The sequence below is a fragment of the Pongo pygmaeus genome, chromosome 17 (genome assembly GCF_028885625.2).
Source record: "Pongo pygmaeus isolate AG05252 chromosome 17, NHGRI_mPonPyg2-v2.0_pri, whole genome shotgun sequence".
Taxonomy (NCBI): Eukaryota; Metazoa; Chordata; class Mammalia; order Primates; family Hominidae; genus Pongo; species Pongo pygmaeus.
The window spans coordinates 26,060,141-26,084,428 of record NC_072390.2 but is presented as its reverse complement, the minus strand read 5'-3'; the positions used below and the strand labels follow the sequence as shown (position 1 = coordinate 26,084,428).

Sequence of the window (24,288 nt, the reverse complement as noted above, 5' to 3'; positions counted from 1 at the left end):
TTTGTTATGTGCCACCTTGACCTTCTAGCTGCTCTATAGCAATGCTTATCTTTCATTTCTTTCAGGTGAAAACATACCTCTAAGAAACCCTACTTATGGCAAATTCTTGTGTAACCTTCAAATGTTACATGCCCTGTGACATCTGACATCCCCAATAAGACTTTGGGATTCCTTCCTCTCTAAGTTCCCAATTCATGTTGCACATACACTCGTATTATAATCTTTTCCCTGCCAGCATGTAAGGTCTTCCCAGGAAGGGCTATGTCTTTTGCCTTTGTATCTCCAGTGCCCTAGTGCCTGGCATATAAGAGGAGCTGAACATATATTTGCATAGTAAGTGAATAAATGAAAGTCTTTTCTGACCAATTTCATCCTGCTCCAACCACTCTTTCATTATACGGCTTAGACTATTTACATCTCACCACGCAAGCATACGCAGCAAATGAACCACTGAGATGCAATATGATTTTTCTTAGTCAAGGAAAATTTTAACGTGCAAGAAAATTGACTATTTAAAGAAACTTTACATGAATATTTTTGTAACTGGTCAAGGAAGACATGAATTCAATATTTACAGGGATCTTAAGAAGCAGCCTGAGGGAGGGAGTCCAGAGGTATTTCTTTTGTTTAGAATGAAAACTGCCTGAAGAGTCTAAGAACTGGCCCATTTCCCTCTTCTCAGCCCACACTCCTCAATACCCTAAATTCAAACCCGAATAAAAATTAATAGCAATCAAAAGAAGTATACTCTAAAGAGGTTTACATCCACTAAAAAGAAATGAATATAAAAGAGAATTATTAAATTTTTCACTTTTATTTTTCCTTTATTAAACTATTTCTCAAAATGAACATAGCTTTATTTTTTCTTACCATCAAGTAGCATGTGTTAATTGAAATAAAATCAGGCAATACAAAAAGCATAAAGAAAAAAATGAAAATTACCTTTAATCCCATCACTCAGAGAGAACTCTCATTAACATTTTACCTTTCCATATTTTTTCCTATGCATATACGTAAAATGTAGTAATGTTATACGTGATGTTTTGTAATCTTTTTTTTATTAAGTTGCCACACATTATGGGCATCTTTTCTTTACAATAAATATTGATTTTCATTATTATTTTTAAATCTGCAGAGCAACATCCCATTGTATGGCTGTACTGTTATTTAATAAATTCTCTACTGATGTCATTTATATAGCTTCCAGGTTTTCAGTATTACAAATAACACCATGATAAACATTTTTGTATACTTTTTCAGTTACTTCCTTAGGATAAATTCATATTAAGAAACCGAACACATATTGCCAAATTACCCTCTCCAGAGGCTGATCTTATCACACTCCTGCCATCACCAATGAGAGCATATAGCTCCACACATTACCAACAACAGTGATCAGCAATTCGCAAATCTATCAGGCAAGAATTACATTCATTGTTGTTTAATTACTTTGACTACTTGCTAGGGAAGCATGGATCAAATTCTGATAGAAAATTTCACTTTAGCCGCAGAAGCTGCTAGGGGAAGTAACGAGCGACGTGAATCTGATAATGGCTTAGGTGACATTCTGCTTATGTTATTTTTTTAAAACAATCTGTTCTTGAAGTCTATATAGTTAAATTACTGGCTGTTTTGATTTTCATTTTCCCTTTTGGTCTCGCATATGCAAGAATAACTTGAGAAGAATCTGGAAGAATCATGCAGAACTCACTCGCTAACCTCACATCCCCCCTCACCTCAGTGTGAAATGGGTCTAACACTTCAGTTTACCAATGTGACCGGATCATTCTTCTTTACATGCTCCAATTTCCTGCTGGAAATACTTCTCTCTCTGTCTCTCACCCAGCAGTAACCTTATCCCATTCTTCCCTTCCATTGAGTTTTGACTTTATACCAACTGGCTCCCTTTCCCCGCAAAGCAGGACTGGGCCTGCAGCTCACATTTTTCATTAGAAAACACAGCAAGACAGGCACGTCAGTATTGTTATGTGAGGCCATGCTGAGAGCCAGAGTGCATGATCTACCTGTGGCTGCTTTAATAAGTAGGATGTGACTTAGGAGATAATCACAATTTAGAAAGCCTGACTAAAGTGTTCCATAGATGGAGCGGACAACTTGTTAGATACTGAAAAAAAAAAACACCAAAAAACAAAAACCCAAAGCTTTTCTGAAGCCTTACTGTGTACCAGGCACCATGTTCATCATTTTCCATAAACTGAATGATTTAATGTTCTAATTATATTTTCAGAAACTGAGAACCAAAACTTCACAAAAGTGAGTAAGTGACGAGGTCAGAATTCAAATCCAATTACAAAGCTCATGATTTTCATTATACCACGTCCTTGATAGTGCCTATGTGTGATGGTTTAAATGGCAAAGAAATCAAGAATGAGAGAGTCAAAGTTCCCACATTTGGTCATCCCTCTAGACTTTATTCTAGCTCCCCCAGCCTCCAGTCCCTCACTCTCCACCCCCAACACCCACGCATTCTTTATTTAATGGCTTGACCACTATAGTTAGGGCCAATTTCCCTGGGCTTATGGTACTAGTGCCAACTTAGAATAGTGGAATATATCAAACCAGGCAGCCATGATGTTCATTACGGGTTCATTACATAATCAAGCCAATTTCAATCAAGCTTGTAGGGTTAGGTCAGTAACTTGAAATCATCGATGTCCATGCTGGTCTGTGTCCAGAAACAATGACTTTGATAGTGGGAGGAAGAAGAGGAATTTTCCAAACAGCACCCACAATTCTATCCTAAGGACTCTGAGAATAGTTGATTGCACAGGAGGTTACTTTATAAGTGGAGTGGCTCCAGAAATTAACTTATGTTACTGGGTGTAAAAGATATCCATCCTGACATTCTCACTTAATAAATATTTGGGCTAAGGATAAGCCAAAGTCATGCTGGACATTGACGAGTCTTTTGACTTGGTGAACAGTGTGATGCCACACTTACTGGCAGTTGAATTGAAATAAAGTTGAATTGAACTAAAAGCATCTTACTTTCTGTAACATCTTCAAGAAGGTGTTAACAGGTTAGACACTCCCTTAGCACACATCTGTGATGTTTTAAACATTACTCTTTGCACTTTTTGGTTCTGTTCCTAGGTAATAGAAATTGGGGGCACCTGGTAAGTCCTTGATTAGTGTCAGGCACCAATGGGATATACACTTTCTCTATAGGTCATGAACTCAAAAGAGGGTGGTCTACTGTGGATGATCCCGTTAGTTGCCTACCTAGATTTACTTCTTCAGCCCCTTCCTTGCTGGCAGAGCTATTTTGTTCAGGAGCTAATGGGCCCCAAATTAGCCCTTCCATTCTCCTTTCTAATTAGTGGCTTAATTATCTTAATATTGTAATGTTCTATTCTGATGATGGTGATGATGATGATGATGAAGGCTAACACTTACTAAGCATTTACTCTGTGCTAGGTACTTTTTAAAGAACTTTAAAAGGTACCAACTCATTTCGATACAGGAGTTAAGAAATTGCTTAGGCAGATAGTGAGGGTATGGGAGTCCTCGGTAAGGTTTTCCTTTTAATAAAAAGCAGCCCCCAATCATTTTCTTTTCTAACAAAGAGCAGCCTGTAAAATCGAGCTGCAGACAGACAAGCAAACTAGAAGCTTGCACAGGTGAATTTCGGCAGTTGTGCCCATAGGAATATACTACCTGGAATGAGGCATGTTCAAAGTGGCGGCCCCATCTTCTCTTTTTGCCAGCCACGTGTACAGTAAGGAGCAGACTAGATGGCACTGCCCAAGTGGAAAGCCCATTTGTATAATAAGATTAGGGTTGGGAGACCAGCCTTCCCCATGCTACGTAAACGTCACACCTGGTCAAACCAATCTGTGAGCCCCACATAAATCAGACACTGCCTCCTCAAGCCTGCTTATAAAATCTGCTGTGGTCTGCCCATGCCCCTTTTTTTCAGACGTCTTACAAGGAGCTGCTCTCCTCTCCCCTTTCTTCTGCCTATTAAACTTTCTGCTCCTTAACCCACCCACATGTGTCCCTTTCCTTAATCCTCTTGGCGGGAGATGCCGAACCCTGGATATTTACCCCAGACGGTGATGCCACTTCAATTTCATTCTTGTAAATCAGAAGAGATAGTTCTCAATCAATTTAGAAAGTTTATTTTGCCAAGGTTAAGGACGCACCCTGACATAGCCTCAGGAGGTCCTGCCGACCTGTGCCCAAGGTGGTTGGGGTACATCTTGCTTTTATACATTTTAGGGAGACATGAGACATCAATCAATATGTGTAAGATGAACATTGGTTCACTTCGGTAAGGCGAGACAACTTGAAGGAGAGCTTCCAAATCCTAAGTAGATAAGAGACAGAAGGTTGCATTCTTTTGAGTCCTTGATCAGCCCTCCACTGAATACAAAATTTAGTCTGGCTCAGTGCATTTGCATTTTTACATGAACAATAGGGCAGAGAAAACAATCAGATATGCTCTTGTCTCAGGCAAGCCTCAGAGGGATGACATCGAGATCTGTCTGTCCTTTGTCCATAAGGAATTTTCTTGTGGGCAAATTGTGAGGGAGGTATGTAGCTTTTTATCTTTGTAGCTATCTTATTTAGGAAAAAAAATGGGAGGTAGGTTTACCTGACATAGTTCCCAGCTTGTCTTTTCCCTCAGCTTAGTGACTTGGGGGTCCCGAGATTTATTTTCCCTTCACATTCTCCTAATAAAGCCATGAGGAAGGTACCATTATTAAACCAAAGCCCAGAGAGACTAACTTGCCTAAAGTCACGCAGCTAGAAAGCAGCAGCTGAACCCCCACAGTCTGATTCTAGAGCATTCCCTCTTAACCACTATGTCTTGTAAGCCAATGAGACAAGAAGGCTGCTGGAGGAACATCTGGGACACTTCAGATGTAAGAGTTCTTTTTCTTCTTTGGAATGTTGTCATCTGCACATGATACTTAGAACTGCTGCAGATATCTTGTGTCTATAATAGGAGTCACGGCTGAGTATGCTGGAGTAAAAAGATGGAAGCCGCTTAACATTTTGAAGACATCCTTGGGCAAGGTTGAATTAACTAACCTTGGAACTACTCTACCTCTGGAATTGTTTTTCGTGTGAGAAAATGAACCCAGTATCCTTTAATCTACTTGTTAGAACTCCTGTTACTTGTAGCGAAAAGCACTCTCACCGATACACATAGAAACAAGCATAATTCTGACCTAAGACAAATAGAAATGAGCATAATTCTAACCCTTTTAGGTAGGCAGAATATTTGCACTATGGGCAAGATTTTCATTCAGACAACAAATATTTATTGAATGCCTTCCACTTGCCAGGTATAGTGCAACTTGCTGAACCAAACAATATGGGAAGGGCAGGTTTCTCCACCCATGGAGGTTATAATCTGGTCGTAAACGTAGTAGTGAAAGTGCGGGCAGGCGTATTTTGGGACGGTATCTTGAGGACTAATCTGGATTGGGAGTCAGAGAATGCCCTCATAAAATCCAGTAAAAGCATGCATTACAGATTCAAAAAGAATCCATATAATGTCTGTCTCATGCATCAAGTATTTGTGACATGTTTTGGTTTTAGTTGTATAAGAACAGTAAGAACTATTATGTGCACGATAGTGTTAGGTGTGTAAGTATTTTTATTTTTTATTTTTGAGACGGAGTCTCGCTCCGTCGCCCAGGCTGGAGTGCAGTGGCGCGATCTCGGCTCACTGCAAGCTCCGCCTCCCGGGTTTACGCCATTCTCCTGTCTCAGCCTCCCGAGTAGCTGGAACTACAGGCGCCCGCCACCACGCCCAGCTAATTTCTTGTATTTTCAGTAGAGACAGGGTTTCACCGTGTTAGCCAGGATGGTCTTGATCCCCTGACCTCGTGATCCGCCCGCCTCGGCCTCCCAAAGTGCTGGGATTACAGGCGTGAGCCACGCGCCCGGCCAGGTGTATAAGTATTTAGGTAACTTTATAACAAAATATATTTACATTAAGGGCCAGACTGTCTTTCCCTTTTAAAGGGAAATACTGAAGCTGATTTAGGAGAGGCAAACTAACATAAAATATAAGGCAAAGGAGTGGGAACCAAGGCATTTGGTATCTATTTCTAGCTCACTGGGCAGCAGTCCTCCAGTGTCTTGAATTCTGTGATTTGCGAAATATGATTCATAGGGGTTGCAATGGAATATTTCTGAGTTTTTAAACTAATGAGGGATAAATTTTTAAAATTCCTGTGCTGCTGTGAATGTTCTAGAAATTATTCACAAGTTTATTATAGCAAAGAAAATGGGCAAAAGGAAGTGGGTGGGTACAGGACGTGACACTCCAGAAAAGAAGGCAGTGACGTAAAAAATCAAGAGGAAGTCCACACCAGGAAATAGTGCTGTGCACATTAGAGCTGTTACTGAATAAATACTTGTTGGAATTTCCAGAGATAACCAAACAAACATGAAGAAGGAAGTGGGGTGTTTTTTTTTCAGTTTTATTATGGAAAATATCTATTTTCCATAATAAAAGTACCGAGAATAGTAAATAAGAACGACCATGCAGCTTCTATGGCCTTACTTACGGCCAACTTGCTTTATTTTTCACCTCCCACTCCCCACTATTCTCAAGCAAATTCCAGACATCATACCATTTAACCCCTAAATATGTCGCACATATCTCTAATGCAAAAGAATGGGAACAAAGACATTTGGTGTCTATGGCTAGCACACTGGATAGCAGCCCTCTGTGTCTTGAATTCGTAACATGTAGAATAAGATTTATAGTGGGTTGCAACCCGACTTCATTTTTAACTAACAGCAATATAAAAGGAGGTGGCTAATCCTCACAAGGCTCTCCATGAGGGAAGCTCACCCCTATAAATCCAGGTGGGCGCTTCGTTACCCAAGAGCCCAAGGCGCAGCTCCGGTACGCTTCTTTTCAAGGCCGGGACCCCTGCAGCGGCCCGTAGGACACCTCCCTTTCCGAGCACGGACTGGTCCTCGCCCCTCCCCCGGGAAGTCTCCGCCCACAGGGCCCCAGCAGCCCCCGCGCGCCCTCGCTCCCTCCCGTCAGCCACCGCCCCTCGGCGTAGGGAGCGGCGTGCAGTCCGGGACGCCTAGGCCTGGGGTCGGGAGCGCGCACGCTGTGCGTTCTGGGCGCGCTCGGGATTCTCGCCTGGCGCGGCTGGGGAAAGGTGAACAGTGTGGTCCGCCATGTTCTTCTCCGCGGCGCTCCTGGCCCGGGCGGCTGGCCTCACCGCCCACTGGGTAAGGAGGCTCGAGCTGAGCCCGGCGCTGCCGCCGCCCTTCTCTTGCTCTCCGTGTCTCCCTTAGTTTTGGGCGCAGGAGAGCCCTGGGCTCTGCACGGGCCTGCAGGCGGCGGCAAGGACACTGCGGCCTTAGCACTCTTAGGGAGGCCGCTGCAGCCCCACCGTGAGTGAGAAGCCCCGAGGGAGGGTTGCCATACTGGGAAGTGTACTCCTAGTTTGGTCGAGGAGGACAGAAAAGAGGGGCTTCTTGGTGATATATATATATATGATTTTTTTTTTTTTTTTTTTTGCTATTTCGCTGTAGCGCGGAATCTAGGCCTGCCCTGGCCAGATCAGTTTCGAAGACCCCCGCCCCGAAGGAGGCACCTCTCATTTCAAGCCTAGTGACCTCGGTGCTGTTAGGTTGCAGCATACTGGAGAGCTCTGGCTTGCTTCGTGAAGGCTTAGGGAGAACTTGCTTAGGGCTGGAAAAGGGTGGCCAATGTTTGATTTACTGCAGTTGTGCTTTGCATATCGGAAATGCTGAGTAAATAAATGGTATCAAACTAACTCTGAAAGAACGGCGCCGCAAATAACAGCACCCAATTAAAGAACCACTGGATTTTAGACGTTAAATGATCTTTTTGAGATCCAAGTAGGCAAGGAAATTGAATTGCAGAGAAGTTGAAACACTCCTTCACGTTAATCTAAAAATGCAGATTTCCAGAAATGTCGATTATGACAACAGGGCCTGTTACACAAGTAATACTGGAAAGAAGCCTTAGTTTTGTTTGTTTTCTAAGAGTAAAATAGGTTAAGTCAGTTCTCAGCAAGAGGGAGATAGTGTATATTCGTTGAGAATGAATTCAGGGCTTTAGAGTTAGACTCGAGTTTGGATGGTAGTTTAACTGCCTTTTGTGGCTCTATGACTTTGTGCTGTTAATCTTCCTCAGTTTCTTCAGTTGTAAAATAGGAATATTCCTTTTTGCAGAGTTCAGTCTTTGAATAAACTGTAGGTCATGCACTGCTGAGCTCTAGTTAACAGTGTGGATAATAATGATAGTCATTTGATAACTGTTTTCTATATGCCAAGCACTGAGTTAAATATCTACATTCCAAATCTCATTTTTGAGGTTGGTATTACTTTTTCCTCATATTGCAGATAAGGAAAAGACTTAGACAGTTCCCGTTCTTTTGGAATTGATAGTCTCATGTAAGAGGAACTTTAAGGTTGAGACAATGTAAAAGTACAGTGTTAGAGAGATGAGTAGGGTCATCCAATGTGGTTTCAAGGTGCATAAGATTTTTCCTGAAGGTAATACTAACAGATTGGGCATGGGGTCCGAGGGTATTCTAGGTGGAAAGGACAACTTAAAGTCTTGTTGGCAAGAAAAAGATCGGTATGTATGAGAAGCCACCTCTGCTGTTGGAGGTAAGATGTGTTCCCAAATGAAATAAGGGAGAGACAGGGGCCAGATATTGGAGCTCCTTGCGTGCCATACCAAAGAATTTGATTTTATCTTAGAGGCCGTCAGGAGTCAGTGAAAGGTTTTAGAGTAGAGAAATAAGATCTGGTTTCTGCTTTGGATGGGTCACTGGATAGGACTGAGGGTGGAATGGGTTTGATTTGGACCCAGAAACAGGGAGACTAAGTAGATAAGAGGCTCTTGCAGAATGCTAGGTGAAAGATGATGAGGATCAGACATGGTAGAAAGAAAAGAAATAAGAGTGCTTGTATATTTTGTTTGTTTTGTTTTTGAGGCAAAGGGGCTAGAAGTATAAATTGAAAAGCAGTTTTAACAATGAAAAAGAACAACTTGAGGTAGTGGAGGACCATTGTAATCCAGGTTTAATGTTTCTGCAACTCATCTCCCTCCCTCCCTCTCTCCCTCCCTCCTTTCCTCTCTCTCTCCATCCCTCTCCCCTTCTCCCTCCCCCTTCCCCCTCCCCCCCTTTTTTAAACAAATAGTGCCTGATATGCACTATGTACGCAATAAATATTTGAGTTGATGAATAAGTTTAATTTTTATTACACACGTCATACGTGTGTAGGAAAAACAATATTGAGACTAGCAAATAGAGTGAGCTCAAAAAATAAAAATCATCCATTGTCTTGTCAACCTGGAAATTACCATTGTTAACATTTTGATGTCTACACATAACAGACCTTACAGACAATTTGTTTTTACAAAAATGGAAAGTTATTTATACTGTTTGGTAGCCTGCTCTTTTGTAATGTATTCTGAACAGCTTTCCTTATCAGTAGACATTTCTATACTGTCATTTTAATGCTACATAGCATTCCATTGTGAGGATGTTCTATTACTTATATAACCAGGCCCTTCTAACGTTTCACAAGTAGTGAGATTTCACATTAAACCGAGCAAGTATCAAGAAAAGTACGAGAAAAGTCTACCTAAGTTCCTTTCCTAAATGAGAAACCTTTAAAGATTATTTATGCTTTCAAAGAAATTGCCTATTCTAATTTCTGCTTTGCTAGCTGCCATTCTCTTGAAGAGGCTTTTCAGCTCATCAATGCTTAAAATATGGCTAGAATTAAGTATTAGTTTGTGCGACCTTGAGCCATCTTAATCTCTTTGAGCCTCATTTTTCTTTTCTGTAAACTGAGATAATACCTCATAGGTGATTGTAGTAATTGACTAAAAGTTACAAATTATGGAGTAATAGATAATCAGAATAAGTTTATTCCCTTCTTCAGTAATTGCCCATGGTTTTTCTGTAATGTTGATGCCACTTTAGAACTTATCACTGCCTCATTCCCAAGCTGCTATTATAGTTTCGAAGGTGAGAGGGTTGTGGTGGCATTTTCAATTACAGATGCTCCTTTACTTACAATGAGATGACATCCTGATTAAACCCATTGTAAATTGAAAGTATGTAAATTTCAATTTACAGTGGGGTTATCTGGACTTAATCGAGGAGCATACTGAATACTTATCATTTTCACACAATTGTAAAGTTGGGAAATTGCAAGACAGGCCATTGTAAGTCAGCGACCATCTGTATTGTGTATTTTTTCATTCATTGAGGATATTTTCCTTTATGTCTTTAAGCATGATTATAGCTGTCCTGAAGTTTGTGTCTGGTAATCTTAGTTGATTTTTTTCTTGAAAATGTGTTTTCCTTTTTTGTTTGTTTCCCATATGTTGAACAATTTTGGATTGTATGCTGAATTTTGTGAATGATACGTTGTAGAGGCTCTAGATCCTGTTTTATTCCTCCAAATAGTGTGCTTTGTTGTTGCTATCCATATCCCTTGTGGGCAGCAGATCAAATACTGGTTCCGTTCTTTTAGCTAGGCTCCTTGGAGTCTGCAGCATGTACATGCGTGGTTCAGGGTTCAGCAAGAGATTTCCGTAGAATTTATATACAGAATGTATAGGGCTCCCTCCCCATTTCTGGCTCTTCCTTTTCTGGGATTTCCCACTTTACCATGTCTGTTGTTGTTCCAAACTCTCACTGAGGCCTGCCTTCAGGCTAAAAGATGTGAAGAAAAAACAAAAACCTCATTGGTTTTTTATGAATGTAGACTCCCCTTCTGTGTCTGCCTGTTTGGTTGTTCCCCAGTGCCTTCAGAAAGCTTTTGTTTTTATAAAATATTTTGTCCAGAGTTTATAGTTATTATTCAGTGGTCTGCCCTGACAGTGTCTACTTAGCCATACTAGAAGTATGCTATCTTGTGTGGTGGTACTTTTCCTTCCAAATTTTAAGTTTTCTACAATGATATGTTTTCCCCATTCCATTAGAGATTCTTAAACTTGATTTTGTAATGTCCCAGTGTATCTCCATTGTGACTCAAAGGACTCTAAAGAAGTTAGTGTAGGAAAAACACCCCAAAACATTTAGTTTTTTATTCCTGCTGTAACAAATTTCCACAAAACTTTGTGGCATAAAACATTATATTTTTAACCTTACAGTTCTGTAGGTTAAAAGTGACACAGGTCTCAGTGGGCTAAAATTAAAGTGTAGCCCGAGCTTCATTCCTTTTTGGAGGCTCTAGAGGTGAATGTCTTTTCTTGGCTTTTCCAGCTTCTAGAGGCTGCTCTTGGCCCCTTCTTTCATCTCCGAAGCCAGCAAAGGCAGGTCTAGTTCTTATATCACATCACTTTGACCCTACTTCTGGCATTCATCACATATCCTTCCTTGTCTCTCCTTCCTCTTCCACTTGGTAAGAACCCTGTGATTGATGATATTGGGCCCACCTAGATAATCCAGGATAATCTCCCTATTTTAAGGTCGGCTGATTAGCAGCCTTAATTCTCTTTTGTTGTGTAAACTAATATTTACAGGTTTCCAGGATTAGGATGTGGTTATCTTTGGGAGACCATTATTCTGCCTGCCATAGCCATAAATTAGCAGTTTAAGGAGAGAGAGAATGAACAAACTTTAGTTTATGCAGTGAGGTGCAGTAGGCTACTATTGCAAACTGCAGACTCGGATCTTTTTATTAGAGACTTGAACTCAGTTTCCATTTCAAAGTTATAAAAAGTTGACTTTCCCTTCTCTTTGGGCACTGTTTAGTACCTTAGTGCTCAGTACATTGAGTAATAAATTACAGGTCTGTTGACCATGCTGTACAACCTGTTGAGTGACAGTCAGTCTGATTTTCCAATGAGGAACCTTGTCACTAGTTTTTGAATCAGTTCAGGAAGCATGTTATAAATCAGTTGTAGGAAATGTCTTTCATTCAACAAAACATTAAAGACAGTTTACACACATTTTGATTAGGGGGAAGGTGGCTTTATCTGTGGGATATTTTGCTAGGTGTTACCCCATTTTATATGTGAGATATATGAAGATTGCTGGACAAATAAATGCCCAAGATCACACAGTAGTAAGGGCTGGGTTTATTTGCAAGTCCTGTTTTGTTTTGTTTGTAATCTACCTTTCTGAAGTTGCTCAAACAACTGAAGTTGCTAAGGGAAATCACTATGTATGGTGAAGATTTAAATTTAATAGGCACTCTAGTAATAAAAGGTGTACCAGTGTAAGCAGACTAGGGAAATGATTTCACTTTGCTTAGGGAAAAGAGATGGAGGTTTAGGGGCTTTAAAGGGGTAAGAGGAGGAGGTTAACCTTGGTCATGATGGATGAGTGGAAGGTGTAAGTTGAGATAATGCCATAGGTATAGCTAGCTACATATACAAAGACAGTGAAGTGCATGAGGTGAGACTGAACCCCAGGTCCACTGGATGGGCATTTCATTTCTATAAATTATTCTTGTTCTTAGAACAATTGGTTGTTGCTTATATCCATGTGGGATTTTAGATATCTAAAGAATGTTTTCTTTGATGTATGGTCAAGATGGCTGGAATCATTAATGTTGTTATCTTAATCTGTAATGCACAGTGCCTGTAATACCTGGGCTTTTCGTGCAGCTTTTCTATAGTATAAAATTTAGCCAAATCACATTTGTTAATTCTCTCATAGTATGGTAAAAATTACTTACATTTTAACCTGAATTAACATTTTTAGCTAAATTACTGATGGAACTTTATTTGGAGGATGTTTGTAAAAGTCCTCCTATGTCTATCTGAAAATACAGCAAAACTTAAATTTTAGTGGTTAAGGCATGTACTGAAGTCAGGAAAATCTGTATGTGGCATTTCATTTATTTAGCTGTGTGATCTAGGGAAAGTTTTTCCCCCTTCTTTGAGCCTTAATTTTCTCACCTGTAAAACAAGATAATAATACCTACTTGGTAGGCTTGCTGAGAGGAATAAATGAATTATAGTGTAGATTTGTAGTTTATAGCATGAGATCTGACATAGAGTAAGCATTTGTATTTATGATTATCCTTGAAATAAATTTCACAATTATTAACCCAGCATCAACTTTGTTAAAATAAAATGCACTGAAAAACTTCTGGTTTTCATGGATTTTTTTTTTTTTTTTTTTGAGACAGAGTGTTACTCTGTCGCCCAGGCTGGAGTTCAGTGGCGTGATTTTGGCTCACTGCAACCTCCGCCTCCCGGGTTCAAGCGATTCTCCTGCCTCAGCCTCCCAAGTAGCTGGGATTAAAGGTGCGTGCCACCACGCCCGGCTAATTTTTGTACTTTTAGTAGAGATGGGGTTTCACCATGTTGGCCAGGCTGGTCTCAAACTCCTGACCTCTGGTGATCCACCTGCCTCGGCTCTCAAAGTGCTGGGATTACAGGCATGAGCCACTGCACCCAGCCTCAAGGATTTTTTTTAAATGTAAAATTACCTAGTCTGAATGAATGTATTGCAGACCCTGACTTTTTTAGGAGGTTTCAGTTTTCTTGCTTGAGCTGGCAATGGGGGAGGCTGTAGGTAACAAGTCAGCAGATGTTGTGAACAGTGAGAGGAAGGCACGGAGGGACCTCAGACCACTTTGGATTCACTAGAGATGTTTCACGTGTGCACTGTGACTCTTGCACAGGCAGATAGACATCTTGGTGGATTTAATCTGTAAATATTAGGGATCGTCTAAAAGGTATATTCCTTGCCTTAGTTGGTCTCTAATAAAGGAAAAAAGAAGGGTTTTTGAATTGCCTGACCTTAGTCTTGTCTTTCTGACTAATTAGATTACTGCTTCTGTCAGTTTTGTCTTACAGCTTCTTAGTCTCTTATTAACTTCTCTTAGCTGGATGCATTTATAATGCAAATGTCTGATAGAACTGAAAAGTGAGCTTCGTTGGGTGGTAGTATTGTTTGAACAACAGAAGAAATTCAGAAAAAGAGTAGAGCCCATGAAAAGACAATTAAGGAATCCTATTGGGGAGAATATAAAACTTTAATTTTTGTCATTTTGAGCTATTGGTATTGCCAGTGACAGTAAAAGGGAAAGGCTGGTAGAAACAGCACAGGATCCTTAGGTTCAAAGAGCCTGGGCTCAAAATCCAGCTCTGTCACTAATTGTGCGGTATGGGGCAAGTTACTGTCTTTGAGCCTGAGTTTCTCTAAATGTAAAATGTAAAATGGAAATAATGACTCACTACAGATTTTTTAGGAATCGATGAAAAAAAGTATGTAGAAGAGCTTAACACAGAGGCACTCAAGTTTACTTGACTCCAGTGAAAAGGCAGCCACTGTTTTGGCCTGCTTAAATCTTCTCTTTTCCTTCTGAAACACTGAAAAAAAAAATAAGCTAGAATTCAAACCCACTGTTAATTTTGAGCTGTATATTAGGTTATGATCTTATTTACTTAAAAAAGTTACTTGGTTGCATGCTTTTCTTCTTAAAAAAAGGAAGTTACTTGGATTTTCAATTGAACTCAATTGGAGTTTCTTGAGGTATAGACATTTCAGAGTGTAATGGGAAGCTAGATTCTAGAGAAAAGACTAGACTGTAGTCACAGAAGGGGGTGGGTGGGAACTCACCTTATTCTTTGAATCATTCCAGCCTAGCTAAGTTGTTTTTTCCAGTTTTAAGCCTGGTCCTGGAATGCCTCTTTATTTCAAAGTGAAACAAAATTGAAATGGCCCAGTAAGTAGTGTAAAGATGTTAATGAGAACTTTTAATGTTTTATTCCTTTATTGAAAGTGTCTGACATAGACATACAATGAATGTAAAATAGGTGATATTCTTTAAACACACCAAAAAAACAATTTTCAAAGCCATTTTCAGGCCACCTGTAACTTGATAGGGATGAATAACAGTTTATGCCAGTTGAAAAAAACTGAGGCCTAAGATTTATCAGTTTATCTTCACTATTTAGTTTACTTCTTTCTTTATTGTTTGTTTACTTACTACTTTTTTGAGACAGGGTCTCAGTCTGTCTCCCAGGCTTGAGTGCAGTGGCATGTTCATGGCTCGCTGCAACCTCAACCTCTTGGCCTCAAGCGATGCTCCCACCTCAGCCTCTCAAGTAGCTGGGACTACAGGCGTGTGCCACCATGCCTAGCTAATTTTTGTATTTTTTGTAGAGACAGGGTTTCACCATGTTGCCCAGGCTGATATCAAACCCATGGCTTCAAGCGATCTACGGGGGCTTGGCTTTCCAGAGTTCTGGGATTATAGGTGTGAGCCACTGTGTCTGGCCAGCTTCTTTTAAACATTATCTCAGCCTTTCTTATACAATTTTGAAGAGGTCGACTTCAGACTTTGAAATTAAGTTGCTCAAATGTTACGCTAGTGTGTATACATTCAGGTTTTTTGCAGGAATAGAAGAGAAGAGTGGCAAGAATTTTAAAAAGATTAAATAACTTGCATCTTTCTCTCTTAACAGGAGCATTGTAAGCCAAGGAGGCAGGACTTTTCATTTCTTATCTGCCTGCCTGTATATATGGAGGCCTGATTTTCTTCCTTAAACTCGTTGGTTTCTTAGACCTACTATGTTTTAAAGCTTTGATGTCATCAAATAGTCAGGTGGCTAATAATAAGGTCATGGCCTTTGTAGTCATGTGGCCCTAGGATCTAACATAATTTCTGCCAATAATTAGTGATGTGACCTAACCTTGAGAAGTTTTCATAACTCATTTAAATTTCTGGAAATAATACCCGCCTTGCAGGAAACTTTAAGAATTAAATAATGTGTAAAAAGCTTAGTGCCTGACATGTAGTACTTCTAATGATAATAGCTAATGATAGCCAACACTAATACAGTACTTACCATCTGCCAAGCAGAATATTAAGCACTTTACATGAAGTACATCTTTTTTTTTTCTCCAAGATGGAGTCTCACTCTGTTGCCCAGGATGGAGTGCTGTGGCGCAAGCTGGGCTCACTGCAACCTCTGCCTCCTGAGTTCAAGCGATTCTCCTGCCTCAGCCTCCCGGTTAGCTGGGATTACAGGCATGTGCCACCACGCCCAGCTAATTTTGTGTTTTTAGTAGGGACGGGGTCTCATCATGTTGGCTAGGCTGGTCTCGAACTCATGACCTCAGGTGATCCGTCCGCCTCAGCCTCCTAAAGTGATGGGATTACAGGCATGAGCCACTGTGCCTGGCCTTAAGTACATCTTTTAATGCTCTCAAGAACCCTATGAAGTACATACCATTATTTTTCTGTTTTTATAAATGAGGAAACAGGCTCTAGAGCTGAGCTTTTAGCCATTTTGCTATATTGTCTCTCCATACATAGGGTATTCATGGAATATTAGATAACAGTGATACATCCCGCCTTCAGAGGTGCTAGAATGTGGAAAATGTGTTTTTTAGAAATGATGAAATTGACATTTCCTATACTAGAACGTGTTTGGTGCTGGTCGTCTTTTACACCACACTCAACATCAGAAGGGTTTTGTTTGTTTGTTTGTTTTTTGATAGAGAATCTCGCTCTGTCGCCCAGGCGGGGATGCAGTGGCTCGATCTCAGCTCACTGCAACCTCCACCTCCTGGGTTCAAGCAGTTCTGCCTCAGCCTCCCGATTAGCTGGGACTACAGGTGTGCGCCACCACATATGGCAAATTTTTGTATTTTTAGTAGAGATGGGGTTTCACCATATTGGCCAGGCTGATCTTGAACTCCTGACTTTGTGATCCGCCCACCTTGGCCTCCCAAAGTGCTGGGTTTACAGACATGAGCCACTGCGCCTGGCCAGAAGGATGGTATTTTTAAAATTAGTTTGGTGATATTAGACAGGATGTTTTGGATTGAGAAAAAGGGATCAGCTAGAAGACTTACAGTAATGCACAGACATGAAATAATGTCTGAAATAGTGGTGATAGTAAGACAGGGAAAGAACTAAAGACTTCATTGGGTTTTTTTGTTTGTTTTTGTTTTGAGACAGGGTCTCACTTTGTCACCCAGACTGGAGTGCAGTGGTGTGATCTCAGCTCACTGCAACCTTCACCTCCCAGGTTCAGGCGATTCTCCCGCCTCAGCCTCCTGAGTAGCTGGGACTACAGGTGTGTGCCGCCACACCTGGCTAATTTTTGTATTTTTTGGTAGAGATGCAGTTTCACCACGTTGTCCAGGCTGGTCTTGAACTCCTGACCTCAAGTGATAGGCTTGCCTTGGCCTTCCAAAGTGCTGGGATTACAGGCATGAGCCACTGTACCCGGCCCTTCATTGGTTTTTAGAAGTTTAAATGTAATACATATAATGGCAAAAAATTCAAACAGTAAGCAAGGTTACATATTATAGTATATATACATAACAGTACAGAGTAGGGATACAAGAATATGTATTATGATAAAAAATATATGTTGCATATATAATATGTTAACCCATGATGCATCCCACCTTCTAACTTTCCACATTCTAACACCTCTGAAAGTGGGATGTATCACTGTTATCTAATATTCCATAAATACTCTACATATGGAGAGACAATATAACAAAACAGTTAAAAGCTCAGCTCCAGAGTCTGTTTCCTCATTTGTAAAAACAGAATAATAACAGTATGTACTTCATAGGGTTCTTGAGAGCATTAAGAGATGTATTTCATGTAAAGTGCTTAATATTTTGCCTGGCAGTAAAGACTAAATTTTCTTCCCACTCCAGATCTTGATTCCTTTCCTTAGAGACAGCAGCTGTTACTGGTTTCTTTTATGATGTCTCTGTTGAGATATTTTGATAGAAAAAGCAGTAAAAAATGGAAACTGGCACATTTCTATATTTTATTGACTTTCTTAAGAACTTTGACAGATCTGAAATTTTACCCCATTTGTAAGCTAACAAGTTAACCTGCCTCAGTTTCATGGATGCTGGCAGGAGGCAGCATCCTGGGCCAGTAGGCAGCATGAACTTCATGTTAGTTCTCCTTGATATTCATATCTCACGGTAAGGGAGGAGACCACCCCTCATATTGTCTCCAAAAAAAGAAGAAGTCTTTTTTTGCCTCCAAGTCAATTTCTGCCTCCAAAAAAAGAAGAAGTAAAAACTAAAAGGCAGAAATGAAATCCACAAGCAGATAGCCCGGTGCCACACCCTGGGCCTGGTAAAGATCGACCCCTGACCTAATCGGTTATCTATAGATTACAGACATTGTGTAGAAAAGCACTGTGAAAATCCCTGTCCTGTTCTGTTCCGTTCTACCCCCTGCTTGCTCAATCGATCACGACCCTCCCAAGCAGACCCCCTTAGAGTTGTGAGCCCCTAAAAGGGACAGGAATTGCTCACTCGGGGAGCTCGGTTGTTGGAGACATGAGTCTTGCCAAAGCTCCCGGCTGAATAAAGCCCTTCCTTCTCAGTGTCTGAGGGGTTTTGTCTGTGGCTTATCCTGCTACAACGGGAGTGACATGGAACAGCCCAGGTGAGTGCTGTGCATCACAGCTAAGGGACCTTGAGCTTGGGAAACCCTGTCTGTAAGAAAACTCATTCAACTTTTGCCCCAGGAGAAGATATTCTGTACAAAAATAATAGAAAAGATGGTCTGAAACAAAAGCTGTTCAGTGCTGCTGCTCACAAAATGCACAAACCTAAGACCCATTGAAATCTTTCTACCAGCCTATTTCTTCCTCCTTCCCCACTTTCTTTAACTAAAAGAGAAGTTTATAAATTAATTTCAGTGGAGAAGTAGATGGTTTTTTAACCATAATACATTATAATTTTACTAGAAAAATTATAAGCCTTATACATATGGATATAAAGAAAAAATAATTATGTGCAAATGCAAGAATATTGGCAGTATGTTGTGTTTGACAGTAACTCTTTGATAAAGTCAACTAACAGCACAATTTTTTAAAAATAGATGTAGTTTTAAAATGCAATTGTTTGGATCTTGTTTTCTTTTTAGTTATTAAATGTTTTATCCTTGTGTCAGTTAAGCAGGTGATGATGTTTTACAGGTTATATAGTACTTTCAGAGAAACTTTACTTAAATCTCAAAATAGTCCAATAAGAAGATAACCCTGTTTTATAGGTACAGAAATTGAGGCTTAAAAAAAAATTAAGTGAGTTGTGCAAGGTCAGATGTTAGTAAGTGGCAGAATGGCAATCTAAACCCAAGGCCTCAACAACAACTACAAAAAATCTGAAAGTCTGTTTTTTTCCTAGAGTTTAGCTACTTTATCCTGACCCTTCTCAATCAGTAGTCTGTCTTCAACGATTTGGACTTCAAACCACTTTTAGAAATACGTCTGTGAACTCGTGCATATCCAGAGCTTTACAAGTCAGCAAGAGAATGCCTCAGAATAGATTTTCCAATATGTAGCAACATAAGCCTAAAGAATAATTTTCAAGATTATCTCTATATTTTTATTTTAAGTAAAAGTACATGACAGATCCTGGATTAATGAGAAAGGGATCAAATATTAATCCAAAATGGAAGCTATTTTAATTTAGACATTTGGTGGTATTTAATTTGATATACAAGGAGGTTAGAAGGAGAAATAAAGAGATAAGTTTTTCTTACACCTGATGAGTGTTTTATTTTAAGTAGGATTTTTTTGGCCAGTTAATCCATGCTAATAGGAAATTTGGAAAATAGAGAAAAATATAAAAAATGTAAAATAAGAGTCCCTTATTTCATTAACATCATAATAAGAGATAAGCACTTTTAATTATTTATGGCCTAGTCTTTTAATCAGTGTCTGTACTTAATGTACTTGGGATGATAATTTATGCATTTTTGTTTTTTTGTTTTGTTTAACCCTGATTCCAGTTTTTACGTGATTACTTTTACGAAATATTTTTGTTAGCTACATAATGTTCTAGTGTCAGAATTATTAGTATTTAGTTAAACCCTGCTCAGATTGGGTTTTTAGGTTGTGTTTTTGCTGCAATAAACACAATAGGAACAACATGTTTTCATATAAAGCTTTATCCTCATTTTGTACTGTAGGAAAAATACCTAGGTTAGAATTACTAAATTAAAAAATGGACACTTGGGGCCGGGCGCAGTGGCTCACACCTGCAATCCCACCACTTTGGGAGGCTGAGGCGGGCAGATCACCTGACGTTGGGAGTTCAAGACCAGCCTGACCAACATGGAGAAACCCCATCTCTACTAAAAATACAAAAAATTATCCAGGCGTAGTGGCACATGCCTGTAATCCCAGCTACTTGGGAGGCTGAGGTAGGAGAATCGCTTGAACCCGGGAGGCAGAGGTTGTGGTGAGCCGAGATCATGCCATTGAACTCCAGCCTGGGCAACAAGAGCGAAACTCTGTCTCCAAAAAAAAAAAAGACACTTATTTAGGCTTTCCATATATCATGGTAATTTGCTTTCTAAAAGGCTATATGAATTTTTAAGTGTGCTTGTTTCTCTATATGCTCAACAGAATGGAATGCTATCTTAAAAAAGATACTTGGTAGTTTGATAGCTAGTAATGTTATTTTAAATCGCATGTTTTTAGTTACTAGTAAGCAATTTGAATTCTGTGAAACTTTTGTTCATGATCTTTATGCATTTTTTAAATGCATTTATGATCTCTTCAGGCTATTAGCCTCTTGTCATCAAACGTGTGTAAGATTTAAGACTCATCACTTTCAAGTTAATGGATGAGTTCTCAGAGGCAAAGGCTTTATAGAGAAAAGAAGATAGGAGTGTGAACTGAGCCCTGAGGACAACCTGCAAGGAGTGGATAAAAAGCCAATAAACAGAAAATGTTAGTGTTCAGAAATTAAGAGAAGACTGAATACTTTCCCTACTCTTAAAATTAATCGTTCTTTTATTATAAGTATACAGTCTTTTCTCTCAGGAAAAGTTAAGTAACTTTTTCTCTCAGGAGTTAGTTAAGTAACTCACTGATGTTACTCAAAAATTGTTATTAGATTAAAAAAATTTTCTGAGCTAAGATGACAGTGCCTGTCTTCTAAATTTTAGTTTCAGTTAATTTTTCAAAACAAAACCAACACAATCGAAGCCCCCTTGTGCACCTCTGACTGTATCCCTCCCTGCCTTCCAGTTATCCTGAAATTGATATTTGTCACTCCCATCTTTTGTACCTGTGTCTCACATCCTGTACCTTAGTCTTTTCTTGTTAAAACAGATGTTCCATGTAAACTTATATTTATTAATATTTCTTCAACTGAAATATCATTTGGACCTAGGGTAAAGTTAAATATACTATTGTGTTATATTACTCCGTTTACTTTCTTCTATGTTTGCCTTTGAATTGTCCAACTCTTTGCTAGTTCCATGGTTGGTTTAACCCAGTGTTCTGCCATCTGCGGTTAGTAGAACTCAGAAATTGGAGGAATCCAGAACAGTAGTTGAAATACTTGGGGGCGGGGGACAGGGGTAGGAGTGGAGGGTAGGAGCAAGAGGGCAAAGAGAAATGAAATGCAGCTGAGAGAATAATCAGATTCCTTCCAAAGCAACTGAACATTGTCAGTCTGCATAGCATCATAAATAGCTTTCTGAAACTACTTTTTTTTTTTTTGAGACGGAGGCTTGCTCTGTTGCTCAGGCTGGAGAATGCGGTGGTGCGATCTCGGCTCACTGCAAACCTCTGCCTCCCAGGTTCAGGCAATTCTCCTGCCTCAGCCTCCTGAGTAGCTGGGACTACCAGCGTGCGCCACCACGCCCAGCTAATTTTTGTGTTCTTAGTAGAGACGGGGTTTTACCATGTTGGCCAGGATGGTCTCGATCTCTTGACCTCGTGATCTCCTTGCCTTAGCCTCCCAAAGTGCTGGGATTACAGGCATGAGCCACCACGCCCGGCCAGAAACTACTTTTTACGGCTGGAGTTTCAGAACTAATTTAGTGAAGGATTGAAAAGGAGGATACAGTTGACTCATTTGTACAGAGTATATGACTCATTTGTACAGAATGAAAACATGTTTATGAAGGTTCACACTAAGTGAAAGCTGGCATCCAAGTTGAATCAGACAAAAGTGAAAGTCAAGAAGTAAATAGTACATTAATTCTCCAAATGCATGCCAGCAAAGCGTGGCAGGAAAGGTACACAACTCAGCAGATCTGGGTTGTCCTGGTTCTCCTATTGACTCGTGTGTATGATGTTAGGTTGGTGAATCTTGGCTTTGAATCTCCATTTGTAAAATAACTCTCCTGAAATAGAGATGGATAGGGTAGAATACCATATCTCTTAAGATCTTTTATAAGTTGATTCCATTGTTGTAAATTATGAATCCTAAAGTATTTCTTTATGAAAAATTTTTTAAGGCTATGATTTACTAAACTTTCTTGAAATTTTAAACTTAGGGAAGACATGTAAGGAATTTGCATAAGACAGCTATGCAAAATGGAGCTGGAGGAGCTTTATTTGTGGTAAGTAATTACTTAGATTTCTTTGGAAAGAAAAGACTTGGAAATTGGGGTAAATCCATTGTAAAAATCCAAAATATCTTAAATACCATTGTTTTTGATATATGATGGTCATCGTGGGAATTTACATATAGCTAATTGAATTTACTACATTTCAGAAGATGTTGGTTCCAGTTGAACATCATGAGTTTAAATTAGTACCAGGAAAACTCTGGGAATAAGAGTTCATTTCCAGTGAAATTACTGTGTGAGCCCTAACCTGATTCTCATTACACTTTGGGTTCTCAATCATGTTGGCTTACTGAGGGTTCGGAGATTGTAACTTGTTGAATCCCAAAATGACACTAGTTTGAAACTCATGGATTTTAGTAATGTAGTAACTAGATTAGCAGCTGGTCTTTATATTTTTAGTTTCCGGAGTTTTAACTGTAGATAGAAGTCTATGAACTCCCCAGATTAGTTGCACAATTTGGAAAGGATATTATATCTCTCTTTTCTGACAAGGTGCAGTTTTCAGGGATTAATCTAGTATAAAGGCAATATAGTGGACTTGTGTGATGATTTAGAGTTAGTGGTGTAAGAAGTAGCTTCCTGCTACATAACAAGCATCAAATTGGCCACATATTTGAGATCATTGTCCAGAGTTTCTGTTTTCTTTCCTCTTTTGGCTTATGTCCTTTAAAAAGCAGAACTCTGAGAGTTAACATATCAAGAGATTCATTTCTGTATTCACCACACATACATAACATTAATTGATCGTAAGTGTTAATCTCAGTGTGACTCATTTGATTTCCTGTTGACATGTCATTTCTTGTCAGTTTTTGAAGAGGGCCTGCTTCTGCTCTTTTAAGAAGAAATAAAGCTTCTTGCTGTTGGCTATTATGGAAAACGTGGGAAAGAGATGGTGCTGTTTTTTTTTTGAGATGGTCCTTTTGTACCCTCCTAAAGTAATGGGTCTTAACCCTTTTGGATCCCAGATCCCTTTGACAATCTGATACCCTTGCTTTTGGGAAAATACACATATGTTCACATTTAAAATTTTGTGTTTTAATTTCATAAAGCCTTCCAATAATTGGTAATGTTTTGGTAATTCTATCAGAAGATCTTATTCTCTAATGAAGCTGGATAACACTTTTTGTTGTTTGGGTTTTTTTGGTCCTAAAGGTACTTCTCTTGTTCTTTAAATGGTCCTTTGTAAATTTTTAAATTCTGCTAACTACTTTGGTAATCATACTCATCAAATGTGTGTTTAGACATTCTTTTTGATGAAAGGATAGGGTGGTATATATCATGTTGGAATTAAAATGGAGAGATTAAACAGTAAGTAATAGTATAGTAATGTACAGGGTTATTCACACTTGAGAGAATTTGGATAATTCTGAAAAACTTTTTTTGTTGTGTAGCACAGAGATACTCCTGAGAATAACCCTGATACTCCATTTGATTTCACACCAGAAAATTATAAGGTATGGCTAAATTAACATAATAATTAATTTACCAAATAGGTAATATTTTCTAGATGTATAAAATGATGTTCTTTCTTTTATACAGAGGATAGAGGCAATTGTAAAAAACTATCCAGAAGGCCATAAAGCAGCAGCTGTTCTTCCAGTCCTGGATTTAGCCCAAAGGCAGAATGGGTGGTTGCCTATCTCTGCTATGAACAAGGTACTGGATTCATTTTTGCCTTAGTTCTAAAAGAGAAGAGATTGTGTATGATAATTTCCTTTTATGGAAATTACTCTGATCATCTCCAGTGTCAGAATCTAGGATTTTGGAGCCCTTCAGCCATTTGTATGTTTCCTTGAATTGTCTTTTGTGTTTTTGTTCATTCCCTTAATGCATAGAGGTGATTTCTAACCTTGCAGGAAATAAGGAAGGCATTATGGTGAAAGAGAGTATGTGTTTTTTTTTTTTCCTTTTGAAGGAAATGGTCAAAGGAAAGATAAAAGATTCCAAATGTGTATAACTTAG

The 24,288-nt window shown here is 39.4% G+C and overlaps 1 protein-coding gene and 1 long non-coding RNA gene across 4 annotated transcripts in view; one reads left to right on the top strand and one right to left on the bottom strand.

The window, feature by feature from the left end:
• Positions 1–4,119: 4,119 nt before the first annotated feature.
• On the bottom strand, positions 4,120–6,970 carry LOC134738471 (uncharacterized). The gene is made up of 2 exons (XR_010124214.1): positions 6,839–6,970; positions 4,120–4,330 (listed from the first exon to the last, which is right to left on the bottom strand). It is a non-coding gene; the product is annotated as an uncharacterized LOC134738471 (long non-coding RNA).
• A 44-nt stretch (positions 6,971–7,014) lies between these two features.
• Positions 7,015–24,288, top strand: part of NDUFV2 (NADH:ubiquinone oxidoreductase core subunit V2) — a 31,816-nt gene continuing 14,542 nt past the window's right edge. Inside the window, exons 1-4 of one of the 3 annotated variants that reach the window (XM_054460984.2) lie at positions 7,015–7,233; positions 22,252–22,317; positions 23,718–23,780; positions 23,866–23,982. In XM_054460984.2, the coding sequence (XP_054316959.1) occupies positions 7,180–7,233; positions 22,252–22,317; positions 23,718–23,780; positions 23,866–23,982 (300 nt within the window). In that variant the 5' untranslated portion in view covers positions 7,015–7,179. Of the gene's footprint in view, positions 7,234–7,279; positions 7,399–22,251; positions 22,318–23,717; positions 23,781–23,865; positions 23,983–24,288 lie in introns of those variants that run through there. The other 2 variants (XR_008495451.2, XM_054460986.2) reach the window with 2 other exon arrangements.